This window comes from Oncorhynchus kisutch, linkage group LG10 (genome assembly GCF_002021735.2).
Source record: "Oncorhynchus kisutch isolate 150728-3 linkage group LG10, Okis_V2, whole genome shotgun sequence".
NCBI lineage: Eukaryota > Metazoa > Chordata > Actinopteri > Salmoniformes > Salmonidae > Oncorhynchus > Oncorhynchus kisutch.
Window position 1 is genome coordinate 11,441,668 of NC_034183.2, and position 26,763 is coordinate 11,468,430.

The following is a 26,763-nucleotide window of genomic DNA, read 5'->3' on the forward strand; positions in this document are numbered from 1 at the left end:
CTTCAAGTTACCCTCGTTCAAGACGGCCGTACTTCTTCATTACACAAAGGAAAAACCTCAGCCAATTTCTAAAGACTGTTGACATCCAGTGGAAGCGATAGGAACTGCAAGAAATCTGGATTCCCAATGAAAACCCATTGAAAAGAGTGACCTCAAAAAATAAATCTGAATTGTTTGTCCTCTGGGTTTCGCCTGCTAAATAAGTTCTGTTATACACAGACATGATTCAAACAGTTTTAGAAACTTCAGAGTGTTTTCCATCCAAATCTACTAATAATATGCATATCTTATCTTCTGGGGATGAGTAGCAGGCAGTTGAATTTGGGCATGCATTTCATCCGGACGTGAAAATTACTGCCCCCTGTCACCTTGAAGTTAACAGCTAAGTTTTACCCTAACACAGAGGTGTTAGGAACCTCTTGGTTTACAAGCCACATCAGGCCTGACAGTCAAATTATGCTGCCTTGTAAAGTGATGTAATTCCTATTGGAATTCAGCTAGAGTCAAGACATCCAACAGTTGGAATTTTCTTCAACTGCAACCTGCATTCAGAATGACATGGTTAGAAACATTGTGAGGAGACTACCTAAACCATTTATACTGGAGCAACCATTACAGTAACAGGTGCAATAAATCTAACTAACTGATTGGATTCGTAATATATTGTTATTTATCTTTGTGTAACCTAGTATTAATCAATCAGTCAATGAACAATCCTAAAAATATCTACCTGCAGTAGAGCATGCTGGGAAATCTGATAATGACGTGTGTGGTTTTGATGGGAACGTTTTTACTCTCCACAGAGTAGAACTGACACAATCACACTCAACACTGGTTATTAACACCAACACTGGGGTTATTTTACCACTAATGAGTTAATTTAACACTTACAGAGTTAAGGTAACTCCTAAATCAACACAATAAATGTTACACTGAAATCAACACTAGCCAATTTTCTGTGGTGGAGCACAGCCTGTCTAGGACAGTATAATTAGATATGCATCCCATGCAGGGCCTATCAACAACACAGCAAAATATTGTAGCTCCTCCTCCCCTTCTCTCAAGGACAGGCTGAGCTCCTGTCATCCATTCTCCTTGATCTTTTAATTATTGCGCTAATATCTCACACCTACACAATTGTCACAACCTACACTATGGGCGCATTTGAGTGGTAAGGTGAAAGCCACCGACGAAAGTCTGGAATGAAGTCAGGGGAGGTGCATCTGTGACAGCCAAAAGTTGGACAGTCACCAGGTTTCCAGCCAACTTTTTTATGTGAGTAAAGCATGTTGGATAAAAAACGGAATTATAGGTCTGATGGAAAACTTTCCAAATGTCGACAAATCAAAATACGCTAGACAAGTTGGGATCTTTTTGTGTTGGTAAAATTAATTATGCATGAGTTTATGCAGATTTTAAAATATTCACATGAATATTGTATGGCAACCTAGCTATTGTCGTGGTTTTGCAACAGCAAAGCCCAGTGCAACATGGCAGTGTTGCCATTGTTGGTAAAAGTGGTTCTTTATAATGTCAAAATAACACATCTCCGATCCCCATATTATACACTAACAATCAGAAAATATATGTACATTGTACAATCAATTGGTGAGAGAGAGTTCCTGTATACAGTACATGAATTGCCGCAATTGCGGTTGGTTACTGAAATATTAGTGGAATCTGTGTGGGTAGCTGGACAGGTAGGATGACTGACAGTGAAGGTGAACAGGTGGTCACGTGTCAGAGGAATGGATGAGACTGGGGCAGGAATTCCTTTAACCATAAAGTGGTATATTTACTGAGTAGTCTGTGCTGCATCACAAAGGAAACAAAATAACATGTGTCCAATCAAATTCATAATCACAAAGATCAAATCATAACAAGCATTAACATAATTAGGGAATTCAACAATCCAGTTCATTAAGAAGTCAATAGTAATCATCCGTGAGTCATTTAGGCTCGTAACTATTTATCATAATCATGAAAGAACACAAACAGTGAATGGTTATTCAATCTATAATCCCCATTAGTTTGATATCAAAGTCGATCAGCTAGCAAACAATGACGTTTCTCATTTCACCCTTTCAATTGTCTTCATGTGTACATGTAAATAATTTCATTACATATTAACCATATCGATTGCATAATTGGCCTATGAGGATCCGTAGGGCCGTGATCATTGACAATTCACATTACACACTATGTTTGAAGCGTGCGCTCCAAACCGCGCTCCGCGATAATAACTACAAACAATAACTGATGGCCCACTCTCCGGATCGCAACAGATAGTTCAGATGAAAGGTAACAGAGTCGGTGGATTCATGGACGCACAGAACTTCTGGAGAAGTCGGAGTTAAGGAAGAGAAAGCAGCGAGATCAGGCGATGGCGGTTTCCTCCTTTTATGGGGATGAGATCTGTCGGTCATTGCCACCTAACCTAATTAAAGCGCCCCTGGCCCAGCTGCGTAAGTGGCCATGAATTAAAGGATTATTAGACCAACTTCATGGGCCGTAACTACAGTTACCGTTTCAGTCACATCTTTGGTCACGTCAAACAAAAACACTCTAATGATTGGTTGGCTATAGAGCCTCCCACAATGTAGGCGATGGCTGCAGGATGAAGTTGGTGAAAAGCAACTACAGAAACTCAAAGTCGACTGCAGTCAAAATCGTCATGACTATTGAACATGACTTATGTAAAAAAAAAAAGTTTATGCAGTCGACAAGTCGGGCAGTTTTTGTCTCCATAATGCAACACTTTGAAAGCCAACGATGGTCACTTGACAAAAGTGAGCCGCTCGAACGCGCCCAACATGTCACAAATACACAACATAATATGCCACAACTGCACCAAGACACAATAACAGAGTACATACATCAACAGCAAATCTAGGCATCATTTATTCAGCTTTTCTCAACAACTCCTCTATACTCACAGTGTGTCAGAGCACCCAGTTGATGAGTCTGCAAACAACAGGAAGTAATACAAGGTTTTTTATTTATAGACACACTTAGATCTAATGATAGATGTTCTGCTACTGCTCATATAAGGCAACATGATAGCCCTGTTTTGGTTTGTGATGGTGACTGTAGACATTACTTGGGCTAACGGTGTGTGTGTGTGTGTGTGTGCGTGCGCATTTTCCATTGCAGCCCCACATCAGACAAAGATGCTGCTGATGATGGAGATATCGAGTAAGCACACACAACATGACTCCTTTCACCAGATGGTCACTATGGAGATGCTGTATATCACTGTTATCACAATATAAAAGAATACAGCCAGTATCTAGTCAATACATTGAAGTAATTGCCAAGATAATACCTTGCTATTCCATTGTTATTGAACATTCCAAAACCACTTTACCTCGCTCACTGCAGACCTTGTGACAAAGTATCAAATAAATATGTGGCAACAGCTACTTTGGATGACAGTAGTACTGTATCCCTGGACAGGCAGTGGTCAGTTGTTTTCACTGTGTTTATCTTGGCAGGAAGAGAGGCTCTGTGGCCTACGCTTCCCAGAAGCCCTGGCTGCTCAATGCGACGCTAGTGGAGAACATCACCTTCGAAATGCCCATGATCAAACCCAGGTGAGACTTGATTAGAAATGACTTGTAAACCATTAGAACAAAAGTGAAACATGGTATCTACACTGTACAAATGTATGTAAAGTTACAGCAAAAATCTGGAATTCTATAGTACAGTACAGTAAAGAGTGATGCATTATGGGCCCCCAAGGGTTACTTGACCTCTGATTCAGGCCATTCTGAATCTCTGTTTGCCTCATTTGTCATTGAGAACTGTATCTGCCCTCGCACCCAGCCACAACCCCCCGGCAGAACACCATATGTTCCCCTGCCACTGGATGGGCAGTGACACACGCTTTAAAAAAATCCTAATGACAAATGGTTTCCCAGAAGAGCAGGAAGCCTGTGTTTATGGTCCTATCTCCTCTCTCTCTGGGCTTAATGGGCTAGCTGCAGAAAATATTATCTCACGGAACCCAGATTTTTCTCTCTCCTCTCTCTCAATTCAATTCAATTTAAGGGCTTTATTGCCATGGGAACATATGTTAACATTGCCAGAGCAAGATAACTAGATAATAAACAAAAGTGATATAAACAATAAAAATGAACAGTAAACATTACACTCACAAAAGTTCTCTCCGTTCATCTCTGAGAACAGTGGTTGAGCAAGTGCTCTTTTTCTCTCTCCCTCCCCCTCTCTCTGTTTCTCAGAGCACAGGAGTTGATCGTGGATGCAAAAAATATGTAATTAACTTTGACGTTTTTTCAGAGGAGATCTTAGTCGTGCAATTTTACATCTAACAAAGATGTTGCAGTATTTCTCAATGAGAAAATGTGCATGAAAACAAGTCATCTCTCGTTGAATGACAACAAAGACTTTATTGAAGAATAGAGTCTTAGTAGACGTCGGCCTTCAGAAAATAAATGGTGTGCCCTTACTGAAGTCCAAAACGAACCAAAACTTCACAAAATGTCTTCATAATATATGCTGGAACTCTTCGGAACTGCTTCGGCTGGGAAGCATGTGGGTTAATAACCACCCCAGGGCCAAACGATCTGTAGTCTGCCCAATATGCTGAGGGCTGCGGGCTCCGACAGAGATCAGAGCAGTCTGCATTTATCATGCTGCACATGGTCAGACAGACAACTTTGGGAGAAAAATATTTTTATGAATTAGCCTACACTCTTAAATATAAAGGTGCAAGCTGGAACAGAATAAGGTTCTTGAGAGCGATGCAATAGGGGAACTATTTTAGGGTCTCCGAAGAACCACAAATGGGAGGGTTCTTTGACGAACCCTACAAACATCTAAAACCAGAAGTGTTTTGGCCCTCCAGGAACAGAATTGAATAGCCATGCTGTAGGATTTTAAGCCTTCTTTGCATATTTCCCAGGGTTACCAGTACCATCCATAAAGTGAATATGTTGTCATTCAAATTTATAAAAAAAATACATTTTTCGTAAAGCCTTTTGAAGGCCTAGTTTAACCCTAATACAGTGGCAATAGCAGGCCTACAAGTCACATTATAATGTCTTGCAAAGGGATGTGAAATTCCTATTGGAATACAGCCAGGGTGGGGATAGCCCACATTTGGGACTTTTAGTCACCTGCATTCAGAAAGACTGCCAGGGTTGGGAAGACTAAGATATGACAATACCTTAAATATCTAAACTGGAACAAATATTTCAGTAACGGGTGAAATAAGTAACAGATTAGAATAGTTTCGAAAAATCTATGTTATATATATTTTAATAGCATAAGATTAATTAATCAATCAATATGCATGCAAAAACATAGATATTGAAACATACAATTTTACAAATCAACCTGCAATAGAGCATTCTGGGAATTATGATAAAGATGGACGTGTTTATAGTTCAACTCTGGTTACTAACACCAACACTGGGGTTGTTTTACATCACTGAGTGATGTACCTCAGAAATGTTACACTGAAAAATAAACCCCAGTTCACAGTGGCCAATTTGATGTGTGCTATGAAAGAGACACATCTGCTGCCTTCCATACATTTCAATAACGTTTTAGAACTCTGTAAAACAGTAGAGGCCACATCAAGAACCCCACACATAAAGGGAAACGTAATCGACCTCTCCATCAGATGAACTCGTTGATACCATTTTTGTCTTTGTATTCAGTATAAAGGAAATTAGAGGTAGTTTCGTGAGCCAATGCTAACTAGCATTAGCACAATGACTGGAAGTCTATGGGAATCTGCTTGCACGCTGATGCAAAACTATCTCTAACTTCCTTCATAGAGATTCGTGACATATCATACGTTTAGAAAATGTGTAAAATGTTGTACGTTTTCCAAATTCATAAGGTATCATTTGAATTGTAAATTGTAACATATCATACGAAATGGGTGATGGACATCAACAAAATAATACATACCATACGAAACGTAACATATCATGCCAAATGGAGTGTCCTGGATTTACATACAGAATAATACGAAATGCTCTGAGATCAGGTTGGTTTTTACTGTAACTTACTGGCAGCCAGTTACCTATAAGTTACTGTAAAAAAAAGTTTAAGTATGTAATCGTAAAAGCACTTGTTTACAGTAATGTACTGTTAAACCAACATTTCTTTGTTATTTAAGGTAACATACAGTACCTTTTTTACAGTAACTTAAAGGTAAATGTCTGCTAACAAGTTGCCAGCAAGTCTCTTCAAACTACCTCTAGTTTATTGGCTGATATAGCACAGTAATACCGATGGCCTAATAATAATGGAATCTCTGGTCATTTAAAATGTTTCTTCTTAGGTTATTTTGCGCGTTTGGTATTGCCCACAGGGCACAAAATTGCTTGGACCATTGCTGGCAAACGAGCTGCGTCAAATACGACAAAATAATATTGCGGGACTGCGGTTAACCAGTTTTTGCGGAAGCGGGTGGGTGTCGGACAGAAAGTCAGCGGGAGAGGGCAGGTGAGGTATGTAAAGCTGGGGGTGCAAGTGGGAGGGAGATGAAGAAATCAGTATTCTACTCTAGGCCTTCCTTCCTACAGGCTGTCTGTTTTATTCTCTCCTTCAGGCTTTTCTTGTTCTCTGGCCTCTCATTCCCTCACTAGCCCCTCTCTTTCTCTCTTTTCTTCATCTCGCTCAAATAAAGCCCCTAGGCATGATTCATCCCAACAGACAATTCATTTATTCTTAGAGTTTCAGCCTGAATACAAACTGAGAATAATATACTGTTGTTGACTGAATTGCTGCAAAACCACTGTTGATATCCATAGTTAGCATACATCTGAATGACCATGAATTGAATTGCCACTAAAACACACTTCAAAATAAGTGGAGGTGGTGTCTACTAGTCCTCGTACAGTAGCAGCTTTCACCCAGTCAAGTCACCTTATTGACATTGCAGGGTCTTTGTTTTAATGTCACAGTTGTCATCTGATTACCTGTTTCGGTGTTGCCCAGGTACAAGGCTGTCATTGAGGCGTGTTCCCTGCAGCCGGATATTGACATCCTGCCACAGGGAGACCAGACGGAGATTGGAGAGAGGGTCAGTGACCGTCTCTGTATCTGTTTCTGCCACTGTGTCTGTCACTCAGGACCAGCCGTGCCTGTCTCTCTTCACTCTCAGTAACTAACTGACAGTCAGGACTGCATGGTAATACCATTTAGGTATAACCTTTATATATTCAGGTTTGTCCCGTAGAGACAGAATCTCTGTTACTAGTGATGCCTGTCACCACCTGTCTCGTGTTGATGTTTATATGTACCACCGTCATCAGAGGCTACCCAGTACACTGTCATGTTTCATTTGGTCAGGCCTCATGTTATTATGTGATCAGGTCTCGGTTGTGTTCTCTCCATATCTATTTTATTATTGTGAGTTTGGTGCAACAAATGTTATGCATGTGACAAAGGTGTGTGTGTGTGTGTGTGTCTTTTAGTAACGCATGTGACAAAGGTGTGTGTGTGTGTGTGTGTGTCTTTTAGTAATTTTGCAGAGTGTATTTCTGTAATGTCGGTGTGTGTGTGTAATCTCTCATGTACAGACTGTAAACATATGCAAGATTTCTTTTCTGGGTTAACCGAATTGAGTGTGTGTTTATTTGAAGCATATCTGTTTGTGTGAGTGTACACGCGCTGTTGTCTCCTGATGTCCACGATCAGCTCCTTTGTTTTGTGGACATTGAGGGAGAGGTTATTTTCCTTGCACCACTCTACCAGGGCCCTCAACTCCTCCCTGTAGGCTGCCTCGTCATTGTTGGTAATCAGGCCTAAACCTGCAAACTTGATGATTGAGTTGGAGGCGTGCTTGGCCACGCAGTCATGGATGAACAGAGAGTACAGGAGGGGGCTGAGCATGCACCCTTGTGGGGCCCCTGTGTTGAGGATCAGCGTAGTGGAGGTGTTGTTTCCTACCTTCACCAACTGGGGGCGGCACGTCAGGAAGTCCAGGACCCAGTTGCAAAGGTCGGGGTTCAGACCCAGGGCCCCGAGCTTAGTGATGAGCTTGGAGGGTACTATGGTGTTGAAGGTTGAGCTATAGTCAATGAACAGCATTCTTACATATGCATTCCTGTTGTCCAAATGGGATAGGGCTGTGTGCAGTGCGATGGCGGTTGCATCATCTGTGAATCTATTGGGGCAGTATGCAAATTGAAGTGGGTCTAGGGTGTCAGGTAAGGTGGAGGTGATATGATCCTTAACTAGCCTCTCAAGGCACTTCATGATGACAGAAGTGAGTGCTACAGGACGATAGTCATTTAGTTCAGTTACCTTTTGCTTTCTCGGCTACAGGAACAATCGTGGAACAGCAATCCACTACAGTGACAGTCTGCCCTCGGGGAGAGCAGCTGACATTCAATCACACACTCTTAAAAATAAAGGAACCAAATAAGTTTTGTTGAGAGCGATGATATAAGGGAACCATTTTAAGGTCTCTGAAAAACCATGTTTTTTTGAAGAACCATACAAAAATCCCAAACCAAAAGTGTTTTCGGCCTCCAGGACCAGAATTGAATAGCCCTGGTGTAGGATTTTAAGCCTATTTTTGCCTTTTAGTGAGTTTTAGAGTTACCAATACCAATCATGACTGTGTTTACTAGTGAAAGAGACATGTTTGTTACATTCATTCATTTTTTTTGTCCTGTGGCCTTCACCAAGTGAGATCCTAAGTGAATAGGTTGTCATAAAAATTACATAATTTAAGGCAATATAATACACATTTCATAAGGCCTTATTTTGAGGGCCTAACTTTAGCCTACAGCTCATATTCTACAGACCACATCAGGTGAACAAGTTACATTATGCTGGCTTGCAAAGGGATGTGTAATTACTATTGGAATCCAGCCAGAGTGAGGTTATCCAGCATTTGGAATTGTCATTCACCCGCAACCTATAATCAGAATGACTGCCAGAGTTGGGAAGACTAAGAAATGAGACATTTGAACAGAAACAACAGTTACATTTGAACAGTTACAGGTGCAATAAGTCCAAGTAAAAGATTGGATTAGTTTAGAAAAATTGATGTTATTTATATTTGAGTAGCATAAGATTAATTAATCAATCAATTTACATGCAAAAACATAGATTTTGAAACAAACAATTCTAAAAATCAACCTACAATAGAGCATGCTGGGAAATATGATAATGATGGGCGTGGTTTTGGTTCCACTCTAGTTATTAACACCAACAATGGGGTAATTTTACACCAATGTTTCCCAAATTCAGCCCTGATCCCTGTTGTGTGATATGAAAGGGACACATCTGCTGGCTTCAATACATTTCAATAACTTTTTTAAATTCTGAAGAACTGTAGATGCTACATCAAGAACCCAACACTTAACTCAAAGGTTCTTTATTGGGCAAGAGTTCTCAGAGCTGAGGAAGAACCATTTAAGAACCTTTATTTTTTTCAGTGCAAACAAGTGCACACACATACATAGTACATACATACATACAGTGCCTTCAGAAAATATTCATACACCTCAAGATTTTCATTTTTTAATGAATTTGTAAATACTTTGAAAAACACTATTCCACTTTGACATTGAGGAATTGTGTGTAGACAGAACATCTAAATGTGGAGTAAATCAAGGGGTATGAATCTATTCTGAAGTCACTGTACACACACACACACACACACACACACACACACACACACACACACACACACACACACACACACACACACACACACACACACACACACACACACACACACACACACACACACACACACACTGTAATGTGGTCTGGGTTACATAACCTCTACTATCATAGATTCACCTTGCAGGCAGACAGACTTCTCATCACTCAGTATTGGGTGTGGGTATGTGTGAAAGAGCGAGAGAGAAAGAGGACCGAATGTCTTAAATATTTTGGAGTAAAACGCTCTCAGTTGATAGGTAGTAGATGGACTGAGTAAGTATGTGCATGATTTCAGTCTGTTAGCCTTGCTCACTGACACGGTGTTGACCTGATGGAATGAATAATCTCTCTATTCTCTCTCTCTCTCTCTCTCTATCTATCTAATCTATCTACAGGGTATAATTCTGTCAGGAGGGCAACGCCAGCGTATAGGTGTAGCCAGAGCCCTGTACCAACAGACCAATGTGGTCTTACTGGTGAGAGAGACAGCCTGTCTACACAGTGAACGATAGACTGCATGTGGACAGGGACAACGTACAACAAAAACAGAAGTCTCAGTATACTGAGAAATGATGTGTTCAGATAGCTCATTTCATCTGCTTTTCCAATCAGCTTTATCAAAATAGTCAGAACTCCATTAGTCCTGTTTTTGACCATTTGACCTTTCACTTTTAATCGGTGTTGTTTCAGGATGACCCGTTCTCAGCGCTGGACATTCACCTGAGTGACCACCTGATGCAGGAGGGCATCTGCAAACTGCTGAGAGAAGAGAAGAGGACCGTGGTGCTGGTCACTCACAAACTACAGTACCTACCACATGCTGACTGGGTGAGAGCACAGTGTGTGTGTGTGTGTGTGTGTGTGTGTGTGTGTGTGTGTGTGTGTCAGTGGAGGCTCCTCAGAGGAAGGGGAGAGCCATCCTACTCAGTGAATTTCATAAAAATAGTGAAACATTAACAAAGTTATCCTTTTTAGATTAAACAATATTAAATATATTCACGTCATCAAATAATTAAAATACACTGTTTTGCAATAGTCTAAAGCAGCCTCAACAGCACCCTCTAGGGTAGATTTTCTGTCCTCCTCTGGGTACATTGACTTCAATACAAAACCTAGGAGGCTCATGGTTCTCACCCTCTTCCATAGACTTACACAGTAATTATGATGACTTCCGGAGGATGTCCTCCAACCTATCAGAGCTCTTGCAGCATGAACTGACATGTTGTCCATCCAATCAAAGGATCAGAGAATGAATCTAGTACTGAAAGCAAAAGCTACAGCTATCTAGCACTGCAGTGCATTAAAAAAAAACATTTTTTTTAAAGGAAGCATGTTTTGAAGTGTCTGTTTTATATCTGAGAGATTTAACAAAGCTCAGGATTATATAATAAAACATATCAAAAATAATTAGACCCTTTTTTTTTGCACTAAATTACTTCTATATATAGTTAAAAATGGCTGTTTTTACTGGTTCCAGGGCTACCTACAGACGGGTCTTGTGAGGCTTGTGGGCGTCCTAGAGCAAAACAACATGCATGGGTTTCTTGAGAGTCTCACCGTCTGAGAGTGGGGTCTTATTAGTGTGTAGCCCAAACTGTTCAGACACTGCAGACCGCCACTAGTGTGTCTGTGGGTTTTTGGTTTTACAGTCCTTGTGGGGACCAGACATCCTCACAAAGATAGTAAAACAAGAACAATTGCCCACAAAGAAAAAGGCTATTTTTATCCTTAGGTGTTAGGTTTAGGGTTAGAATTAGGGTTAGGGATTAGGTTTAGGGTTAGGGGAAATAGGATTTTGAATGGGAATCAATTGTTTGGTCCCCACAAGGATAGTAAAAAAACGTGTGTAATTGTGTGTGCATCTATAGATAACGTTTTGCTATTAGAAATGAGCCACTAATTAATTCACCTGTTCTTTATCTCTTTCTCTCCGTTCCTCGGTCAGATCATAGCGATGAAGGACGGCACCATTCAGACCGAGGGGACTCTGAAAGACATACAGAACTCTGATCCTAAGCTGTTTGAACAGTGGAAGACCCTGATGCACCGGCAGGATGGGGAGTTTGAGAAGGTACCAAGCCATGTGTCTGGAGATGGCAATGACAGAGAGCCAACGTGGTTATATTGTCGCAACTGATGAGGAATTGTAATGTGTTTGTACGGAGCTTGCTCTTTTTGAGTCCTCTTTTCCTGCTTTGTTTTAAATTCATCTGGTCAAGTCTGTTTCGCCAAACTACTTCAGCTGAAACTCTGATGCGTGTCTGTTCCAGGAGACAGTGGCTGAGAGTATGACGGTGTTGGAGCGTAAGAACCTGCGGAGGGCGATGTACTCCAAGGAAGCTGCCAAGACTGAGGAGGAGCACGAAGGTGAGAGGTCAAAGTTCACAAACCTCCCCATGAGACTGAGGGACCCCGGGTTGTCAATCCCTCTCTGACGGGAACCAGGGGGTTTGCATCATTGCTATTTCCTTTTGTATGCTTTGTTTGTGCAGACTCCAAAATTACAGGAGATCAATTTACTGGGTGGTAACATCTTGTGAATTTACCCTCTGTGTCTCTAAAATGTGATGCCTCCACAGTTTCCCAGTCTCGGAACCTACTGTGGAACTAATAATGTGTGTTGATCCTGTTGTGTCTGTCTGTGGTCCCGGAGTAGTACTCATCAATGGCCTTCTTTTCTCATCCTCTTTCTTTCTCACCATTCACCACTGATCTGTAGAAGACATGGACTGGTCAAGTCCTGGGGCAAAGGCTCTACGTCTTTAAGATCTGTTGAAAAGGAAGGGGCGGGGGGGATCTGGACCTTGGTTGCCACACGGTCTGCTGGTTTTCATCCTTCCCCTTAAACCAACAACTGGTTTAGGCCTGGGAAACTAGGTGGAGAATCAACACCATTACCACAAGAATAAAGTAGCAGTGGGAAACAGGAAACCAGCACAGAGCTGCTCCCTCAGACCAGAGTCCCACACTGCTGCTCCCTCAGACCAGAGTCCCACACTGCTGCTCCCTGAGACCAGAGTCCCACACTGCTTCTCCCTCAGACCAGAGTCCCACACTGCTGCTCCCTGAGACCAGAGTCCCACACTGCTGCTCCCTCAGACCAGAGTCCCACACTGCTGCTCCCTCAGACCAGAGTCCCACACTGCTGCTCCCTCAGACCAGAGTCCCACACTGCTGCTCCCTCAGACCAGAGTCCCACACTGCTGCTCCCTCAGACCAGAGTCCCACACTGCTGCTCCCTCAGACCAGAGTCCCACACTGCTGCTCCCTCAGACCAGAGTCCCACACTGCTGCTCCCTCAGACCAGAGTCCCACACTGCTGCTCCCTCAGACCAGAGTCCCACACTGCTGCTCCCTCAGACCAGAGTCCCACACTGCTGCTCCCTCAGACCAGAGTCCCACACTGCTGCTCCCTCAGACCAGAGTCCCACACTGCTGCTCCCTCAGACCAGAGTCCCACACTGCTGCTCCCTCAGACCAGAGTCCCACACAGCTGCTCCCTCAGACCAGAGTCCCACACTGCTGCTCCCTCAGACCAGAGTCCCACACTGCTGCTCCCTCAGACCAGAGTCCCACACTGCTGCTCCCTCAGACCAGAGTCCCACACTGCTGCTCCCTCAGACCAGAGTCCCACACAGCTGCTCCCTCAGACCAGAGTCCCACACTGCTGCTCCCTCAGACCAGAGTCCCACACTGGTTTAGAGAGTATTGGGACAAGGCCTGAGTGTGTCTCTCTGCTATGATGTCTTGATAGAAGTTTTCTTTAGGCACAGATCTAGGATCAGCTACCTTCCCCCATCATTACCTCCACCACATTACTGACCCTAGATCAGCATCTAGGCAACTGCATCCCACTCTGAGTCTGGTTGGTTTGTGTGTCTGTCCGTGTTGTTGTGACTGTGTGTCTTGGTGGTGGTACTGTGCTCCTGATGCTGTGTTCTGGTGGCTCCCTGGTGTGGACTCGTAGGATATCCCCAGCACAGAGTGTTGCTGCTCTTTAAGCTGAAGTAGGGCCGACTGCATGGTTTTACTGAGTGGTGACCAGACGTGACCAGTTGTGACCAGTCTGTAGCATCGTGCTGCAGCTACACTCCTTGGTACTTCCCATGTAGATCCTACCCTATGTCCATGTTGCTCCTATTGGCTTGTAGCTTAAAGACTCCATTCTTTCCAGTTTCCAGTTTCCATCCTCTCTCTCTCTCTCTCTCTCTCTCTCTCTCTCTCACTCACTCACTCACTCACTCACTCACTCACTCACTCACTCACTCACTCACTCACTCACTCACTCACACTCTCTCTCTCTCTCTCTCTCTCTCTCCCTGTGGCCTGTCCCGTAGACACATGTTTTGCCCATCAGGAAACAAATGACGGATCAATACAATGCTGAAGCCTTGCCTGCTCTGTAGCTACAGCTATATCAGTGGAGGCAGCTGAGGAGAGGACGGATCATAATAATGTCTGGATTTGATTTGATTTGGATCTCTTTTTGTCCCCATTTGGACTAATCTTCCAAGAGTCCTTAAACATTAAAATACAATTTATAATACAAACACACTTTCACATATAACACACTATTACAAACATACATAATATACTAGCATAATGACCCAATAAATACTCAATCTAAAAAATATTGACTGGAACGGCGTGAATGGAATGGCATCAAACCATGTGTTTGATGTATTTGATACCATTCCACTCATTCTGCTCCAGCCATTACCACGAGCCTGTCCTCCCCAATTAAGGTGCCACCAACCTCCTGTGAGCTATATCTCTTTCTCTTCCCCCTCTCTCTTTCATTGTTTCTCTCTCTACATATCCATCCCTCTCTCACACGTCTCTCTGTCCTTCCAGAAGAGTCTGTGGAAAGTGAGGAGGATGACAGCCTGTCCCAGGCCATGCGTCACCGCACCACCATCCCCTGGCGCTCCTGTGGAGTCTACCTGTCCTCTGCAGGGCTCCTGCTGCCGCTGCTCCTCCTATCACAGCTCTTCAAACACACCCTCATGGTTGCCATCGACTACTGGCTGGCCCACTGGACCTCCCACGTCATCACTGCCAAGATGGACGCCACCGGGAGAAACTGCACCGTCGCTCAGGTCAGGGGTCAATTTGGTCCTACTAAACCAAACGGCAATGTGCTTTGAAAGAAACGGTGGTTACGTTTTATTCTACAGACCACTATTTACAGTACACCTGTGGTATACCCTTATAGAGGTCTACACTGTAAGGTTAACGTACACCTGTTGCATTCCCTTATAGAGGTCTACACTGTAAGGTGTACGTACACCTGTTGTATTCCCTTATAGAGGTCTACACTGTAAGGTGTACGTACACCTGTTGTATTCCCTTATAGAGGTCTACACTGTGAGGTGTACGTACACCTGTTGTATTCGGCGCTTGTGACAAATAAAATTTGATTTGATTTGAAAAGGTAGTTTACATGATAATTCCTGTTAAGTACAGCATTCATTTCATATATACAGCTGAAATAGGACCATAAGATCATGTTAGAAAACAACACATGTTGAGTGCAGTACTTCTGACCTCAAAGTTCCCAGACAGAGCCTCCATATGTGTGTGTTGCTCTTGAGCTACATTCAGTCTCATCCGCATACAGTATGTACAGACGTGGACAAAAGTTTTGAGAATGACACAAATATTAATTTTCACAAAGTCTGCTGCCTCAGTGTCTTTAGATATTTTCGTCAGATGGTACTATGGAATACTGAAGTATAATTACAAGCATTTCATAAGTGTCAAAGGCTTTTATTGACAATTACATGAAGTTGATGCAAAGAGTCAATTTTTGCAGTGTTGACCCTTTTTTTCAAGACCTCTGCAATCTGCCCTGGCATGCTGTCAATTAACTTCTGGGCCACATGCTGACTGATGGCAGCCCATTCTTTGTCAGAATTTGTGGGTTTTTGTTTGTCCACCCGCCTCTTGAGGATTGACCACAAGCTCTGGGGAGTTTCCTGGCCATGGACCCAAAATATCGATGTTTTGTTCCCCAAGCCACTTAGTTATCACTTTTGCCTTATGGCAAGGTGCTCCATCATGCTGGAAAAGGCATTGTTCATCACCAAACTGTTCTTGGATGCTATTAATTGCAATTCATCTGATTACTCTTCATAACATTCTGGAGTATATGCAAATTGCCATCATACAAACTGAGGCAGCAGACTTTGAAAATTAATATTTGTGTCATTCTCAAAACTTTTGGCCACGACTGTAGATTGAAGGGCAATTCCACCACTTTTCAACCTAATTTTCATTATCTCCTGCACAATATCATGGTCTGCATTTGTGAAAAGGCACATTTCTATGTTTTGTACCCAAAAACATCAAGTGAAAAAGTTCTACCTGATGGCATCATCAAAAGATAAAACATTTTAAAAACGTGATTTTCAAACACTGTTGGAAGTTTAAGGTTGTATAAGTCAAATGTACGGTATACACCTACCAACGAAATGCTTAGTTGCAGGTTCCTTCTGGACAATCCAACAACAATAAGAAATAATAAAAGACAAGACTAGGAACATAAAGTAAGTGGCTCAGTAGAATAGAATAAACATTTTAGCATAAGTATAATACAGGAAGACACAATTTATAGTCCAATATTTACATGCGTTTTGGGGAAGGGGGGATTCGGGGGCAAGTGTTTAAATTGTACAGTATTTAGCAATCATATTAGCAATCATATAGTAATCAGAGTCTGGTACCAGCAGATGTGATGTGTGTGTGTGTGTGTGTGCGTGCGTGCATGTGTGTGTGTGTGTGCGCGAGTGAGTTCACGTGTGCTAAGGTGCAGAGAATCAGAGCAGGTGGTCAGTTTAAGTGTTCAGCAGTCTGATGGCTTGTAGACGGGAGCTGTATTTGAGCCTGTTAGTATCAGACCTCAAGCTATGATACGGTCTGCCCGACGGTAAGGGGAACAGCTCGTGGCTGGGGTGGGAGCATATGTCCCAGTGTAGATGTCCTGGAAGGGTGGGAGCATAGATCCCAGTGTAGATGTCCTGGAAGGGTGGGAGCATGGTCCCAGTGATGTACTGGGCAGCCTTCACCACTCGCTGGAGGGCCTTGCGGTTGTGGACGGAGCAATTCCCGTACCAGGCCGTGATGCTCTCGGTGGTGCAGTGGCTGTTTTTGAAGAGGACCCGGGGTGGCAGGCCAAATTTCTTCAGCCGACTTAGGAAGTCGAGGCGCTGCTGTGCCCTCTTGACAAGAGTGGTGGTGTTGTTGGTCCATGTCATTTTCACTGGGATGTGGACACTGAGGAACTTAATACTGCTGACTCTCTACTGCAGTCCCGTTGATGTGGATCGAGGCATGTTCCCGCCTCTGTTTCCTGAAGTCTACAAACAACGACTTTGTTTTACTGATGTTGAGGGAGAGCTTGTTGTCCTGGCACCACAATTCCTGTTCAGTTACCTCCTCTCTATAGACTGACTCGTCGATGTTGGTTGTCAGGCCTGGAGAGGTGGAGTCGTCAGCAAACTTGATGATAGAGTTGGTGTCGTGCAAAGCCATGCAGTAGTGGGTGAACAGGGATTACAGCAGATGGCTGAGGACATGCCCCTGCGTGACCCCCGTCTTAAGAGTCAATGTGGAGGAAGTGTTGTTGCCATTCCTCACAGCCTGTGGTTAGGAAGTCCAGGATCCAGTTGCAGAGTGTGGTGTCCAGACCCGGGGCTCTGAGCTTGGTGTCGAGCTTGGAGGGAACAATAGTGTTGAATGCTGAACTGTAGTCAATGAACAGCATTCTCACATAGGTGTTCCTCTTGTCCAGATGTGTTACGGCCATGTGAATAGTGATGGAATTGGCATCTTCCGTGGATCTGTTGGTGAAGTAGGCAAATTGGAATGGCTCCAGTGTGCCTGGCATGCTGGCCTTGACGTGGGCCGGCCATGACCAGCCTCTTGAAGCACTTCATGATGACCGGGGTGAGTGCGACGGGGGATAGTCATTTGGGCCTTGTTTTTCTTGGGCAGTGGGAAGATGATGGTCTCCTTGAAGCAGATGGGGACTACAGCCTGGGACAGGAACAGGTTAAAGATGTCTGAGAAGACGCCCGCCAGTTGGCGAGAGCCTCGAGAGCCTGGTCGTCCAGAGCCTCGAGAGACTTCCTGGATGGCTTGGTATAGTCTGGTTGTCCAGAGCCTCGAGAGTCTTCCTGGATGGCTTGGTATAGTCTGGTTGTCCAGAGCAATGAGAGTCTTCCTGGATGGCTTGGTATTGTCTGGTCGTCCAGAGCCCCGAGAGGCTTCCTGGATGGCTTGGTATAGTCTGGTTGTCCAGAGCAACGAGAGTCTTCCTGGATGGCTTGGTATAGTCTGGTCGTCCAGAGCAACGAAAGTCTTCCTGGATGGCTCGGTATTGTCTGGTTTGTCCAGAGCAACGAGAGTCTTCCTGGATTGCTCGGTATTGTCTGGTCGTCCAGAGCAACGAGAGTCTTTGTGGATGGCTCGGTATTGTCTGGTCGTCCAGAGCAACGAGAGTCTTCCTGGATGGCTCGGTATAGTCTGGTCGTCCAGAGCCTCGAGAGTCTTCCTGGATGGCTCGGTATTGTCTGGTCGTCCAGAGCAACGAGAGTCTTCCTGGATGGCTCGGTATTGTCTGGTCGTCCAGAGCCTCGAGAGTCTTCCTGGATGGCATGGTATTGTCTGGTTGTCCAGAGCCTCGAGAGTCTTCCTGGATGGCGTGGTATTGTCTGGTCGTTCAGAGCAACGAGAGTCTTCCTGGATGGCTTGGTATTGTCTGGTTGTCCAGAGCCTCGAGAGTCTTCCTGGATGGCGCGGTATTGTCTGGTCGTTCAGAGCCTCGAGAGTCTTCCTGGAAGGCTTGGTATAGTCTGGTCGTCCAGAGCAGCGAGAGTCTTCCTGGATGGCTTGGTATTGTCTGGTTGTCCAGAGCCTCGAGAGTCTTCCTGGATGGCGCGGTATTGTCTGGTCGTCCAGAGCCTCGAGAATCTTCCTGGATGGCGCGGTGTTGTCTGGTCGTCCAGAGCCTCGAGAATCTTCCTGGATGGCTCGGTATTGTCTGGTCGTCCAGAGCCTCGAGAGTCTTCCTGGATGGCTCGTTATTGTCTGGTCGTCCAGAGCCTCGAGAGTCTTCCTGGATGGCTCGGTATTGTCTGGTCGTCCAGAGCAACGAGAGTCTTCCTGGATGGCTCGGTATAGTCTGATCGTCCAGAGCCTCGAGAGTCTTCCTGGATGGCTCGGTATTGTTGGTCGTCCAGAGCAACGAGAGTCTTCCTGGATGGCTTGGTATTGTCTGGTCGTCCAGAGCCTCGAGAGTCTTCCTGGATGGCTCGGTATTGTTGGTCGTCCAGAGCAACGAGAGTCTTCCTGGATGGCTTGGTATTGTTGGTCGTCCAGAGCAACGAGAGTCTTCCTGGATGGCTCGGTATTGTTGGTCGTCCAGAGCGTCGAGAGTCTTCCTGGATGGCTTGGTATTGTTGGTCGTCCAGAGCAACGAGAGTCTTCCTAGATGGCTCGGTATTGTTGGTCGTCCAGAGCCTCGAGAGTCTTCCTGGATGGCTCGGTATTGTTGGTCGTCCAGAGCAACGAGAGTCTTCCTGGATGGCTTCGTATTGTTGGTCGTCCAGAGCAACGAGAGTCTTCCTGGATGGCTCGGTATTGTTGGTTGTCCAGGGCAACGAGAGTCTTCCTGGATGGCTCGGTATTGTCTGGTCGTCCAGAGCAACAAGAGTCTTCCTGGATGGCTCGGTATTGTCTGGTCGTCCAGAGCAACAAGAGTCTTCCTGGATGGCGCGGTATTGTCTGGTCGTCCAGAGCCTCGAGAGTCTTCCTGGATGGCTCGATATAGTCTGGTCGTCCAGAGCCTCGAGAGTCTTCCTGGATGGCTCGGTATTGTTGGTCGTCCAGAGCAACGAGAGTCTTCCTGGATGGCTTGGTATTGTTGGTCGTCCAGAGCCTCGAGAGTCTTCCTGGATGGCTCGGCATTGTTGGTCGTCCAGAGCAACGAGAGTCTTCCTGGATGGCTTGGTATTGTTGGTCGTCCAGAGCAACGAGAGTCTTCCTGGATGGCTCGGTATTGTTGGTCGTCCAGAGCCTCGAGAGTCTTCCTGGATGGCGCGGTATTGTCTGCCTCTAAGCGAGCATAGAATGTGTTAAGCTCGTTTGGGAGGGAGGCTTTGGTGGGCACCATACAGATGGATTTGCAAGTCTGAGTTGTCAAACATCAATTCAAATTTGTCTGTATTGTCTTTTTGCATCCCTAACGGATTTTCAGAGCTCGTACCGGCTTACCTTGTACATGTCGCACGCCACTGAGTCACCAGGTTTCATTCTGCTGACATTGAATTATGCAGTACAGGCTCTCAGCGTGGTACGGATATCTGGTTGGGGTATGTCCGGATTGTTATTGTCAAGACATTTCCTAATGAAGCCTGTGACTGATGATGCATATTCTTCAATGTTGAAGGATGAGTCCTGGGTGGATGAATCTTTGAACATATTCCAATTCCTCTTCTTCAAAGAGTCCTGCGGTATTGAGCCTTGTCTGTCCAGGACCTCACCTTTCTCCGTGTTGGAGACGTTTTCAGATGAATAAGAAATACTTGTACTTTTTTTATTGAACCTTTATTTAACTAGGCAAGTCAGTTAAGAACAAATTCTTATTTACAATGATGGCCTACCCCGGCCAAACCCAGACAACTCTGGGCCAATTGTACCCCGCCCTATGGGACTCCCAATCACTGCCGGTTGTAATACAGCCTGGTGATGCCTCTAGCACTGAGATGCAGTGACTTAGACTGCTGCGCCACTCGGGAGCCCAAGAAATCTTTGGGGGTAATTAGTTAATTGTATTTTCTGTGTACTTTTTGTTCGATCAAGCACCTAGAAAATGTTGCTGTGAGTGTGTGCATTAAAGCCTGGGACCTGATGACTTGCCTTAGCTCCCTGTGCTATTGCCAAGGCTTTAGCTCATTGGGCTTGACAGTCTTGTGGGTAGCCTAGTTGGTTACACTACCTCAGAGCTTTGATTTGATAAAAACGTGAACATTACCATATCTAAGTGGTCGCTTGTCAGTAGGACTGTCCCGACTAAAACACATCTGGTGGAGCCAGAGGCAGCAGTGGGGTCAAACTGTAGAACCCAGTTCCTACATTTCATTATAAAAATGGATCATATTTGGTCACTTTGAAAGTATTTTTCCAAATGCTGTTGTAATGTAATTATAGTGATGTAATATCATTATTAGCACTTGAGTATGCACACACAAGCACGCGCACACATGCACCCACAGACACATTATACTTGCAAGAGAAGGTAAGCTGTGTCATTAACACATTGGAGCCACAGCAGGTGTGTGAGTTTTCCTGGTGCTACTAAAGGCTGCCTCTTATTAATGTGTGTGTGTGTGTGTTTCCTACATTGGGAAGGACATTGAAACCCTCCAACTCCTCTCCTCACAGAGGCTCCTTTGAGTTGTCTTTGACCTTGAATTAGAATCCCATTCATTCTGTCAGGCCCTTTAAAGGAAGAGTTCAGCTGAATAAAGAAACATAGAAGTAATTATTTGGCTTGTGAGTCACTTTATCCTCCTGAGTGAGTGAGTGAGTGAGTGAGTGAGTCACTTTATCCTCCTGAGTGAGTGAGTGAGTGAGTGAGTGAGTGAGTGAGTGAGTGAGTGAGAGGGAGAGAGGGAGAGAGACCAACATAATGTTCAAAGTCAGTACAGGCTTGGTGACTCATGCATGTAACAACATAGTCAGCTAATTATTCATGGTTAGAGTTGACATTACAGTAGCGCTCAGGGTTACTCTCAGAGGGAACTAAGTATTGGTGTGTGAGAGAGAAGGGGTGTGATGTTATTTTGGTTTGTGAGTTCTTTAATTAACCCAGAGTGTGACACACACACACACACACACACACACACACACTGCTCTCTAATCAAGCCTATTTCCCCTGTGTTCCCCTCTGTAGGAGTGTGGTTTCAGCCACTCGTGGTACCTGTCAGTGTTCAGTGTGCTGTGCTGTCTGGGCATCGTTCTGTGTCTGGTCACCTCTGTAGCTGTAGAGTGGACAGGCCTGAGAGTGGCCAAAGAACTACACCACAACCTGCTCAGCAAGATCATACTGGCACCTATGAGGTAAAGGTGTGTGTGTGCGTGTGTGTGTGTACATCATGTGAGTGAGTGAGTGAGTGAGTGAGTGAGTGAGTGAGTGAGTGAGTTGTGTGTGTGTGTGTGTGTGTGTGTGTGTGTGTGTGTGTGTGTGTGTGTGTGTGTGTGTGTGTATGTGTAACAGTCGATCATCCTGGGGAGCGAGGTAAGACATTGTATACATTGTGAACCGCCCCATTACCCAGAGGTCCATCTGCCTTCCACACACTGAAACCAAGACGACGCCAGCGCAGTAACAGATCCCAGACAACTAATGACCTTGTAGTCAGGGCTCTGTACAGAACCATTTTAGATAAGGTGGCAGCCAAGAAGGATAATCACTTTCATTGTCTTCTTGTTTTCAAATTCAATTCCTCAAAACCCTCAGAGGAATAGAATCTGTAACAGAAACATTGATGATATTCCAGCAGCTGCATCCTTCCACTTGAGGTTGTACTTGTCGAACAGTAAAAAAATAAATAATAATTTAAACATGAAAACTTTCAGGGACAATAAAGTAAGATGTAAAACTATGGTGTAGTTGATCTGTGTCTCCTCCAGGCTGTTTGAGACCACTCCCCTGGGTAACATCCTCAACAGGTTCTCCTCTGACACCAACACCATAGACCAGGTATGTCTACACCACCCTCTCTGTGTGTTAACACTAGAAGGAGCCTCAACCACACTGACTTGGAACTTTCAAATTCTAGGAATCTCAAATAGACGTTGCTTATTTTTCTTCATGGTTTTCAAAGTAGCTACAGCCTGTGAACCCTTTGGTTGCTTTTCCTGGTCGATGGTAGTCATGTAATGTTTCACTGGTGGCTGTGTCCCCAGCACATCCCTGCCACCCTGGAGTGTCTGAGTCGCTCCACCCTGCTGTGTGTGTCGGCGCTGGGGGTTATCTCCTATGTGACCCCTGTGTTCCTCATTGCCCTGGTGCCCCTGGCCATCGCCTGCTACTTCATACAGAAGTACTTCCGGGTTGCCTCCAGGTGAGTGCCTGGTTTGGGATATATATATATATTTTTACACCTCTGTCACTTGTTTTGCTTCAGTTTATCAGTTTATTCAAAGGGCAGTGTTCTCTTCTGGGCTAGTTACAGTATGTCTCCCCTTTTCCTCTGTCCATTTCTATATCTTGTATCTCTCTCTCTCTCCCTACTCTCTCTCTCCCTTTCTCCCTGTCTCTCTCCCTACTCTCTATCTCCCTTTCTCCCTACTCTCTCTCTCTCCCTTTCTCCCTACTCTCTCTCCCTACTCTCTCTCTCCCTACTCTCTCTCCCCCTTTCTCCCTGTCTCTCTCCATACTCTCTCTCTCCCTTTCTCCCTGTCTCTCTCCCTACTCTCTCTCTCCCTTTCTCCCTGTCTCTCTCCCTACTCTCTCTCCCTTTCTCCCTGTCTCTCTCCCTACTCTCTCTCCCTTTCTCCTTGTCTCTCTCCCTACTCTCTTTCCCTTTCTCCCTGTCTCTCTCCCTACTCCCCCTCTCTTTCTCTCTCTCTACCTATTTCCTCCCCTCTCTCTCCCTTTCTCACCGTCTCTCTCCCTACTCTCTCTCTCCCTTTCTCCCTGTCTCTCTCCCTACTCTCTCTCGCCCTTTCTCCCTGTCTCTCTCTCCCTACTCTCTCTCGCCCTTTCTCCCTGTCTCTCTCTCCCTTTCTCCCCGTCTCTCTCCCCCTCTCTCTCTCTCTCTACCTATTTCCCCCCTCTCTCTCCCTTTCTCCCCGTCTCTCTCCCTACTCTCTCTCTCCCTTTCTCCCCGTCTCTCTCCCTACTCTCTCTCCATTTCTCCCTGTCTCTCTCCCTACTCTCTCTCCCTTTCTCCCCGTCTCTCTCCCTACTCTCTCTCTACCTTTCTCCCCGTCTCTCTCTCTCCCTTTCTCCCCGTCTCTCTCCCTACTCTCTCTCTCCCTTTCTCCCCGTCTCTCTCCCTACTCTCTCTCTCCCTTTCTCCCTGTCTCTCTCCCTACTCTCTCTCCCTTTCTCCCTGTCTCCCCCACCACCTCTCTCTCTCTACCTATTCTCCCCCCCCTCTCTCTCAACCTACCTATTCCCCCCCTCTCTCTCTACCTATTCCCCCCCCTCTCTCTACCTATTCCCCCCCCCTCTCTCTACCTATTCCCCCCCACCTCTCTCTCTCTACCTATCCCCCCCATCTCTCTCTCTCTACCTATTCTCCCCCCCTCTCTCTCAACCTATCCCCCCCCCCTATCTCTCAACCTATTCCCCCCCCCACCTCTCTCTCTCTCTCTACCTATTCTCTCCCCCCCTCTCGCTCTCTCTCTCTACCTATCCCCCCCTCTCTCTCTGGTCAGGGACCTCCAGCAGTTGGAGGATAGTACCCAGCTCCCTCTCCTGTCCCACTTCTCAGAGACAGTGGAGGGCCTCACCACCATCCGGGCATTCAGGTAAAGATTTTCTAAACAACACTCATTTTGATCTGGACCAGCGAGGCGGTTATGTGTTTCTCCACTTACACATATTACTCTGTGATTGTCTCTCCTCCAGGTACGAGTCCAGGTTCAGACAGAGGTTATTGGAGTATACTGATGCCAACAACATCGCATCTCTCTTCCTCACAGCAGCCAATCGCTGGCTAGAGGTCCGCATGGTAATGAGGTCTACTCTATAATGCATTCTGCTCTACTAAACCCTTGTCTGTGTGGTGTATCTAAGGCATGGTCTGCTCTACTAAACCCTTGTCTGTGTGGTGTATCTAAGGCATGGTCTGCTCTACTAAACCCTTGTCTGTGTGGTGTATCTAAGGCATGGTCTGCTCTACTAAACCCTTGTCTGTCTGGTGTATCTAAGGCATGGTTCATGGTTTGCTCTACTAAACCCTTGTCTGTGTGGTGTATCTAAGGCATGGTCTGCTCTACTAAACCCTTGTCTGTCTGGTGTATCTAAGGCATGGTTCATGGTTTGCTCTACTAAACCCTTGTCTGTGTGGTGTATCTAAGGCATGGTCTGCTCTACTAAACCCTTGTCTGTGTGGTGTATCTAAGGCATGGTTCATGGTCTGCTCTACTAAACCCTTGTCTGTGTGGTGTATCTAAGGCATGGTCTGCTCTACTAAACCCTTGTCTGTGTGGTGTATCTAAGGCATGGTCTGCTCTACTAAACCCTTGTCTGTCTGGTGTATCTAAGGCATGGTTCATGGTCTGCTCTACTAAACCCTTGTCTGTCTGGTGTATCTAAGGCATGGTCTGCTCTACTAAACTCTTGTCTGTGTGGTGTATCTAAGGCATGGTCTGCTCTACTAAACCCTTGTCTGTGTGGTGTATCTAAGGCATGGTCTGCTCTACTAAACCCTTGTCTGTGTGGTGTATCTAAGGCATGGTCTGCTCTACTAAACCCTTGTCTGTGTGGTGTATCTAAGGCATGGTCTGCTCTACTAAACCCTTGTCTGTGTGGTGTATCTAAGGCATGGTTCATGTTGATTAAGTTATTACGTCTGCCCTCATTCTATTGGGTGACTGCTCCCTCTATGGGAACTTTGAATATGACAGGATTCTATGGATTTATACTGAGCATTTCTTTGTATTTCTATTGGACTATGTAGTTTTAACTGTTTGTTTTCTCTCCAAACGTGTACAGGTTTGTGTGTGGTGACTATGTATACTGTTCCCCTATAGGAGTATGTAGGAGCCTGTGTTGTTCTGATAGCAGCCGTGGCCTCCATCAGCAACTCTCTGTACAACCACCTCTCCACTGGCCTGGTGGGACTCGGACTCACCTACGCGCTCATGGTGAGGACCGCTCTGGGGTGTGTGTGTGTCTAAGGTCAAAGATCTAATGTAGTCACACATTTCTCGATGAAAGACTGAGGCTGAGTTGCTGCGGCCAAATGGCACGTTGTGTTTCTTCTCCAGGAAAAGTTTGGATCTGATCTCCACGACGTCTTACAGAATGGAACACATTCTGACCGTTCTGATTGGTCCCAGAAACCGATGGGGTTGTGGGCCAAAGCCGGCCTACATGATGACATCATCAACTTTGCCACTCTTATTGGTTAGATTTGTTAGAAAAGATCCGATCGCTGATGAATTTGAAATCCGCACAAAGGATTTCTAGGATGTCAGTTTCAGACTGAATTTACTGAACAATCAACAGAGCAGCTGAATTCAGGACGAGTCGTCAGGTTGAGGCTCTAAACCAATCAAACCTCCCCTTCCTGTTACACTCCCTGTCTGTGTCTCTGTCCCAGGTATCCAACTACCTGAACTGGATGGTGCGGAACCTGGCAGACATGGAGGTTCAGCTGGGTTCAGTCAAGAGGATCAACGGCCTGCTGAAGACTGAGCCTGAGAACTACGAGGGACTGATGGGTTAGTACAGTCTAACCTTAGTACAGTACTACCTCTTAGCTCCAGGCCTAAGTCTAACCTTAGTACAGTACTACCTCTTAGCTCCAGGCCTAAGTCTAACCTTAGTACAGTACTACCTCTTAGCTCAACTTAACACAACCCTAACCTTAACCAAAAATACAACCCTAACCCTAACCCTAGCCAAAACCCTAACCCTAGCCACAAACACAACCCCAACCCTAACCCTAGCTCCAGCCCAAACCGGGTAGTTCTGGCTCAATTTAACCTCTGCCTATGTCTCGGGCACACTAGAATGGTTCCAGTCCTGAGTAATGAAGTTAAAGCTGGAATCCATAGTGGTGAAAAAGCCACGTCCGTTTGCGATATAACGGCAACAAAGAAGTTACTGCAAACAACAAACACAGTTTTTCCCCCTCTGACATCATCGCACGCTTGATAGAAGAACACAATATGTACTGCTATGTTTTTAACATGCACAACGGCACAGCGCTCCTCAGCTCAGCAACAAAAACAATAATGGTGGCCAGCGGCGCTGTTTCCACTACCACGGATTCTTTCAGGCTTATTCCCAACCTGGCTTGAAACGTGTGAAGGACAGTGGAACATCCCAGTATGACTTGTCGCCACAGTGCAGTTCTC

The 26,763-nt window shown here is 45.2% G+C and overlaps 1 protein-coding gene across 2 annotated transcripts in view; it reads left to right on the forward strand.

The window, feature by feature from the left end:
* LOC109898452 (ATP-binding cassette sub-family C member 8) overlaps positions 1–26,763 on the forward strand; it is a 138,915-nt gene that overhangs the window by 90,817 nt on the left and 21,335 nt on the right. For both annotated transcript variants that reach the window (XM_031833100.1, XM_031833101.1), the window contains exons 18-32: positions 3,154–3,195; positions 3,495–3,593; positions 6,976–7,060; positions 10,056–10,136; positions 10,351–10,488; positions 11,606–11,731; positions 11,931–12,027; positions 14,515–14,759; positions 21,617–21,783; positions 22,357–22,426; positions 22,633–22,790; positions 24,112–24,204; positions 24,305–24,407; positions 25,432–25,545; positions 26,004–26,124. In XM_031833100.1, the coding sequence (XP_031688960.1) occupies positions 3,154–3,195; positions 3,495–3,593; positions 6,976–7,060; positions 10,056–10,136; positions 10,351–10,488; positions 11,606–11,731; positions 11,931–12,027; positions 14,515–14,759; positions 21,617–21,783; positions 22,357–22,426; positions 22,633–22,790; positions 24,112–24,204; positions 24,305–24,407; positions 25,432–25,545; positions 26,004–26,124 (1,739 nt within the window). The remainder of the gene's footprint in view (positions 1–3,153; positions 3,196–3,494; positions 3,594–6,975; positions 7,061–10,055; positions 10,137–10,350; positions 10,489–11,605; positions 11,732–11,930; positions 12,028–14,514; positions 14,760–21,616; positions 21,784–22,356; positions 22,427–22,632; positions 22,791–24,111; positions 24,205–24,304; positions 24,408–25,431; positions 25,546–26,003; positions 26,125–26,763) is intronic.